This window comes from Callospermophilus lateralis, chromosome 12 (assembly GCF_048772815.1).
Source record: "Callospermophilus lateralis isolate mCalLat2 chromosome 12, mCalLat2.hap1, whole genome shotgun sequence".
In the NCBI taxonomy this organism is placed as follows: domain Eukaryota; kingdom Metazoa; phylum Chordata; class Mammalia; order Rodentia; family Sciuridae; genus Callospermophilus; species Callospermophilus lateralis.
This window is the reverse complement of record NC_135316.1, coordinates 96,633,245-96,640,082: the sequence shown is the minus strand read 5'-3', so window position 1 is coordinate 96,640,082 and position 6,838 is coordinate 96,633,245. Positions and strand designations below refer to the sequence as shown.

The following is a 6,838-nucleotide window of genomic DNA, read 5'->3' as shown; positions in this document are numbered from 1 at the left end:
CTCTCTTTGCTGAGGTCTCACATCCATGGTTCTAGAAAAACGCAACAGTGAACTTATCTGGGTGAAAATCCAGTGAGAGAGGGGAGACTGAGAAAAATGGAAGGAAATGTCTTAGTTCATTCTGAGACTTAGGTATTCTCCTCTTTTATAGAAGAGAAAGAAAAAGAGAGCTAGTCAGTCTAGTGTTGCCAGGGTATTTCCCCAACAACCTCATTGCTGCCTCCTAGTGAAAGTTTTAGAATTGAAAAGGAGACCATTTACTGGGAAGGGCTTATAGTGAAAATTGGAAACAATTCAAACAGACCCACCAACTTTTTCCGAGAGTGTCTCTCAGTATCTGATTAGATATATTTGTGATGGTGGGCATTACCATGGCCACTGGAAAATACAGACCCACAGAATTCCACTGATGGAGTTAATCTTTTCTCCAGGTGTTAACTTTCAAGAGTGGACAAGGCCCATCACACTTATAATTCTTCTTTCACTATTTCCTCACCTAAGATTATTCCATTTCCTATATTCTAGTATTTTTCACCTTTTGGACAAAATGGCACAAGAACAAAAATATAACACCATTAATTCATATATAACATAGGAAAAAATTAAACATGAATTTACATTTTGGTACATATGAATGAAAATTGCTTGAAATTTTTGTTAAAAGTTCATCCAGGTTAGGTTAGAGGTAGCTTACAGAAGGTCTCCTTCCTTGGTTGTGAAGGGCTTGGGCCAAGAATATTGATCCCCTGAAATGCAAAATTGAAGTCCAAATCTGTCCTATTTTGAAATGTGTGAAGTGTTATTTGGTGAATGGATGAACAAGTACACAGTTTTTTAAATGACATATTTATTTTCAGTCGTTCAACTCTTGTGGACGTGAGAAGTTTCAAATTCAGTTCATTCACTATCACTAAACAGGTACTTCTGCACAGCTTATACTGGAAAAAGTATATCCAAAGAATTTTTTGAATTTTATTTTTATAAGATATAGCATACATAGTACACATATCATTCACGTACATAAATATTTCTTTTCAATGTGCTAATAATTTGTTGAGATTTTACATTTTAAAGAGTATAAAATAATCTAATTCACCAATATCAAATGCATTGCTTCAATCCTCCTTTTCATATGTCAAGATAATTTTTATGATTAGACTCAACTTTATTCACAAAATTTAGTGAATAACAGTTTTTCATCTCTTGTAATAATAAACATATATTATTTGACAGTATATAATATTTTTTGTCTCAAACTTATACAAGTTAGTAGTTTAAAAGCTCAGGAATGATAGCTTTGTAGTTTATTATCAGAAAACAGTATATTAATATTCTAGTCTATGTAATCATACCTGCTGGTGTTTTAACATTGTAACACCAATAATCTATGAATGACAGACTTTACAGAGCCTATTAAAGGAATATGGTTCTTAAGAAATTGGTTCAATTATTTTAGCAATACAAAGGCATAACTGATACAAAGTGAACATTTGTAAATGTGTCATATTAAGAAAAAGACAAAAACCACATAACATGCTATTGCTGAGTCACATTTCTAGTTATCATACCTAAAATTAAAAAGAAAACAATCACTAGTCTTTTATTAAAATGAGCAACAAAAGAAGTCAAACTTTAAAATAATATGATGGCCTAAAACAATTCTTATTCAAGCTCATAATTACAATCAATGTTCTGTGTTTCTGTGTGGGTGTGAACTCAACATAAAATTGCAGGAAGGCTTCAAAAGTTAAGCCTTTATAGAAGTTCCTACTTGCACATAACACATAGCTAGGTCAAATTCAAACTGCCAAAGAAAGAAGGCGAGCAATTTCTCCCTGGAAGGCAGACCGCCTTGAGAATAAAACCCCCAGACAGACGTGCTGCAGATCAAGAAGTGAGAAAAACATGCAAACAAAACTATGCTGTTTGATTTTTTTTTTTTTTTGCATCTGTCAATTAAAGAAAAAACTGCTCTAACTACTAAGCAAGAAAATTGTACTCAAAAACATAAAAATATCCCAGTATAAAGTGATGAATATGTTTTACTTCTTTCTTTGAAACAATTTATACTTCTTATTATCAACATCTTCACCCTGTGCAGTTAAGTGAGATACTGTAAAGTTAACTGTACCTTAAAGAGATCAGCAATATAGAGTTGTGGAGACCAGGATTAAAAGGAAAAAAAGAGAGAGAGGGAATTGTTAAAGAGCTGAAAACTTTAGGACGCATAATCTCAGCCTGGGCCAGCTCCTTTTCAAAAGGGTTGCCAAGAGGACGCTCAGTCCCTCCTGAGCTATTTTTCACTCCACTACTTCAGACTAGATGCACCAGCAGTGCAAGAAATCGCAGGAAGCATCTGTTGCAAGTTACATTTGGACCTCCAAGGAAAGTGAGCATTTCTTGCTAGGAACAGTCTCAAATATTTTCAAGGGTGCTTCCCCCCTTTCTCCAGGCTTAACCCTCTTCCTCCGTAGGTCGCAAGGCTCTCTCCTTCTTCTGCGCGCCTCCGACCTCCTTCGGGCAGATGCTCCAGGAGCCGCGACCGAGTAGCAGCGCTGGGCCCGCCAGGGCAGCCAGCAATGACACCGGGGGATGCCAACGCAAAACAGTGCGCAGACTCCTCGGCGCGCTGCGGACTCTCCACTCGCCTAAACCTGCTCTCAAGTGAAAAGGAGTGGGAGGAGGAGTATTGGGAGGGGGCGGAGGGCGAGAGGGGGGATCTGTTAATTCGCGGTCCTGGGGGGTGTGAGAGCGGGAGGAGGCTCCTCTGGTCCCTCCCCCCTCCTGGAGTCCAGGGCTCCACCTCCTCCGCAAGCCCCAAGATATACACACACAGCAGCGGCTGGACATGCACACCCAGCGCCGGCTCTGGGCGCGTACACACGCAGGTAGCGACACTCACCTGAGCGGGTTCAGAAGGCTCCAGCCGCCTTCGGATCGGTGGAGTGGCGACCTGAACCAGGAAGGGGCCCTTTGGGCTGCCGCAGTGGGGAAAGCCGGAGCAGCCCCAACGCAGACCTGCGAAACTGAGGTGATGGCGCGTTTTCCTTAAACCCCTCTTTCAGCATCTTGGCCCCAGTGCCTGGTCGGCTGCAGCGGGTGAACCCCGAAGACAGGGGGCCCCCGGCGCCACGCAAGCTCGGAGGAAAGCGCGTCGAGAGGGGCGCGGCGGCGCCGGCGCAGGAAACTTGGGAGAAGTTAGTTACAAGTGCCGGGCGGCGGCCGAGAGGAGCGCCGAGGGGACGCGGCCGGGGCTGCAGCGCGGAGGAGGCTGCGCCGCCTTCCACGCCCGGCGCGCTCTGGTCGACCGGCGCGCCTGGAGGGGCTTGGAGCGAGCGGGGTCAGCATGGCCGGGGGGACCGCCCGACATCGCGCCTGGGAGAGCCAGGAGAATTTCCTCTGAGGCCGGGCGACCCCAGGGTTGCTCAAGCCTCATTCAGCCTCCTTCCTCACCCCTCCAGCGCAAAGACCAGAGAGGAAGACTTGAAAGGCAGGTGCTGGAGGGACAGTCCCCCCGAAAAAAACCCCAGCCGATAGGGGCGTTCCCATTAGCACGCCCTGCCCGAAGCCAAGAAGACTGGCTGGTGCTGCTGTATTTGTATTTATATCCATTGCTGAGCTCTGCGTTCCCGTAGCGCGCCCGGACCCTCCTCCGCCTCCCCCCTCCTCTTCCTTCGGGGCCACCTCCTCTCCTCCCCCACCCCATCTGCTTCTGTCAAATGAGAAAGTCACCCAGGAGAACCCAAACACTCCAGCCGCCGAGAGCCCCCTTTGGCACTTGGCAGCACGCGGCGGCGGGCTCCTCGGCTCAACTTGGTAGCGCCTCCGCGACGCAACTTTCGGGACTGCTTTGCATTTAGGAAAGAGAAAACGGAGGGGGGGGAGCTCTGCCAGGCAGCCTCTACCTGCGGGGAGATCGAGAGCCAACTCAACCGGAGAGCACAAAAAGGAAGCAGAGGACGAACTGCCGCTGCGGTGTGGGAGCCCCGCCGAGAAGTTCCAGGGTCCCAGAAAGGATTTTCCCGAGCGCGCGGCGGGAGAACAGCCAGGCGGCCGGGAGTGCAGCGCCGCGGCCCTGGGCTGGTCCCCCAGCCCCCTCCTCCCGTGCGGGAGCGACGCCGGGGCTCTGGCCGGCCGGCCGAGCGGGTTCCCGCGGGCAGCCAACATTGATTTCCTGCGGGCCGAGGGCGAGGGCCCGGGCGGCGGCGGCGGGCTGCAGCCGCGGCACGGTGAAAGCATGTCCAAGCCGGTGGACCACGTCAAGCGGCCCATGAACGCCTTCATGGTGTGGTCGCGGGCTCAGCGGCGCAAGATGGCCCAGGAGAACCCCAAGATGCACAATTCGGAGATCAGCAAGCGGTTGGGCGCTGAGTGGAAGCTGCTCACGGAGTCGGAGAAGCGGCCGTTCATCGACGAGGCGAAGCGCCTGCGCGCCATGCACATGAAGGAGCACCCCGACTACAAGTACCGGCCGCGGCGCAAGCCCAAGACGCTGCTCAAGAAGGACAAGTTCGCCTTCCCGGTGCCCTACGGCCTGGGCGGCGTGACTGACGCCGAGCACCCGGCGCTCAAGGCGGGCGCCGGGCTTCACGCCGGGGCGGGCGGCGGCCTGGTGCCGGAGTCACTGCTCGCCAACCCTGAGAAGGCGGCCGCCGCTGCCGCCGCCGCCGCCGCGCGCGTCTTCTTCCCGCAGTCGGCCGCCGCCGCCGCCGCCGCTGCCGCCGCCGCCGCCGCCGGCAGCCCCTACTCACTGCTCGACCTGGGCTCCAAGATGGCAGAGATCTCGTCGTCGTCGTCCGGCCTCCCGTACGCGTCGTCTCTGGGCTACCCCACCGCGGGCGCTGGCGCCTTTCACGGCGCGGCGGCTGCGGCTGCAGCGGCGGCCGCGGCCGCCGGGGGGCACACGCACTCGCACCCCAGCCCGGGCAACCCGGGCTACATGATCCCGTGCAACTGCAGCGCGTGGCCCAGCCCTGGGCTGCAGCCGCCGCTCGCCTACATCCTGCTGCCCGGCATGGGCAAGTCTCAGCTGGACCCCTACCCCGCGGCCTACGCCGCCGCGCTATGACCCCGCGGGGCCGCCTCGCGAGGACCGGTGTGCACACGTGTACATATGTATAGGTACGAGTTCCGCGGCCTCCCAGTGCGCCCTCAGGCCACTGGGGGCCCGGTTTGTATATACCTAAGATGTATAGGTGCCAGGCACTGGCAGAGATGCCAGTCGGGGCGCGAGTGGCAGAGCGCGCGAGGGCGCGGGCGAGTGTGCGTGTGAATTCACAGGATCATTTCCGACCCGCACTTCGGCAGCCAACTTTAAAAAGAGGGCGTTTGTATCCGGCAGCAGTTGGTGTTTGCTTTGCACTTCGGAACCTGTTGCGTTTTGACCCACATAGGTGGAGGAGTAACTTTTTGACATGTTGGGCTTTCCAGTTTTGTTGTTGGAAGTTTTATTGTCGATTTTGCTTTTGTTTCTCTTTACTTTCCTTCCCCCCTCCACCCCCTCCCCCGTCTGCGCTGCATGCACTCTGTTCAAATATTAGGTCTGAAATGGCTGGCACAGGGGAAAAGCTGATCTGTGTCATTAGTTTCTCCGAGCGGGATAGCTCTGAACAGCCTTGCTCCCTGTTTGTACTATTTGAACTTTGTAGATCTCTGTTCTCCCAAGCAGAATACCCAGACCGGATCCATTCTTGACCAGTGACCAGCTCGAATCGGGCCTTTTGTATGTGAGACGATCACGTTTTCTTTTGTTTATCACGCCACATGCAAATCAGAGCAAGAGCTCTTTTTCAAAAGAGCAAGAAATCTAAACAAGACACATGTGTGAGATGAAAGTTGTCAATTGAGTTTTCTCCCCCTTAAGGAAAAGAAAACAATCTACTAAGTCTCCCTGAGTCCGCTGGTTTGGATTTTTGACATGGTTTACAAAAAGGGGAAAGAGCAAGGTTGCTATTTTCCTCTTATGGCTGAAATCATCTTAAGATTGTAAATGTGTATATGTCAGTGAAAACATGGAGTCTTGGAAAATGTGTAATTTTCGTCCCCCTTAATTTGAGTCAGTTTTAGACTCAAAAACATTTGAGCAAATGTCAAAGTTAACTTTTAAATATTGCGGAACTGTTTCAGAATCGCAATTTTATCTAAGATTAAATCAGACTTTTTGTCTGAGTGGTAATTATATATTTATTATTTAGGAAAACTGAAAGAAGCACAGAATTGTTTTTGACAGATGCCTCTCATTTCCAGTTGTCATTTCTCTTCCAACTTGAACCTTTTAAATGTGTTTTGGAGTTCCCTCTTGGATTAGCTTATTTTTTAGATCGCCTGCAATTCATTTGCAAATTTTGATAAAACACATTTTAGAAAAAAGAACCATTCTCAGTTATGGGGTTTTTTGTTGTTGTTGTTTTGTTTCCTTTTAAATGTATATATTTTGACTAATGTTTGTGAATGAAGTTGGCTAACATGTATTTAGTTTCATTTTTGGCTTTATGTAATATAAAGTTTTAAAAAGTTTAAATATTGGTTTTAACTTTTATGTGTAAATGGTTTTCTTGTGTGATCTTCTAATTTAATATTAGATGCGTCTAAGCTATATCTGTAAATTAGAATCCGACTATCACTCTGTTCATTTTTTTGAACAAAGAGTTTAAATAAAGCCTGAACCAGGGAAAAGAGAAAATCCTCTATTTCTTGTTGAGTTCCTAACAAGATTTTTATCTGAATTGCCCTTACGTACCTGGTCCAGGTGAAGTGTAAGGTATCCTCCAAAGGCACCCTTTGTTTCACTTTTGAATAGATTTACTAGGAAATCTAAATCAAGCCATTGTTATTCCGA

At 48.8% G+C, this 6,838-nt stretch overlaps 1 protein-coding gene across 2 annotated transcripts; it reads left to right on the top strand.

The window, feature by feature from the left end:
* The first annotated feature begins 4,237 nt into the window (after positions 1-4,237).
* On the top strand, positions 4,238-5,068 carry Sox21 (SRY-box transcription factor 21). 2 transcript variants are annotated; one of them, XM_076872585.1, is made up of 2 exons: positions 4,238-4,674; positions 4,741-5,068. In XM_076872585.1, the coding sequence occupies exons 1-2, from the start codon at positions 4,238-4,240 to the stop codon at positions 5,066-5,068; spliced, it is 765 nt and encodes a 254-aa protein (XP_076728700.1). The 2 variants fall into 2 exon arrangements, with proteins under 2 accessions (XP_076728700.1, XP_076728699.1); XM_076872584.1 differs by having other exon boundaries at positions 4,238-5,068.
* Positions 5,069-6,838: the final 1,770 nt, after the last annotated feature.

What these genes read in the sequence shown, in the direction of transcription:
- Sox21 (XM_076872584.1), top strand. Translation starts at nt 4,238, where the DNA reads ATGTCCAAGCCGGTGGACCACGTCAAGCGGCCCATGAACGCCTTCATG.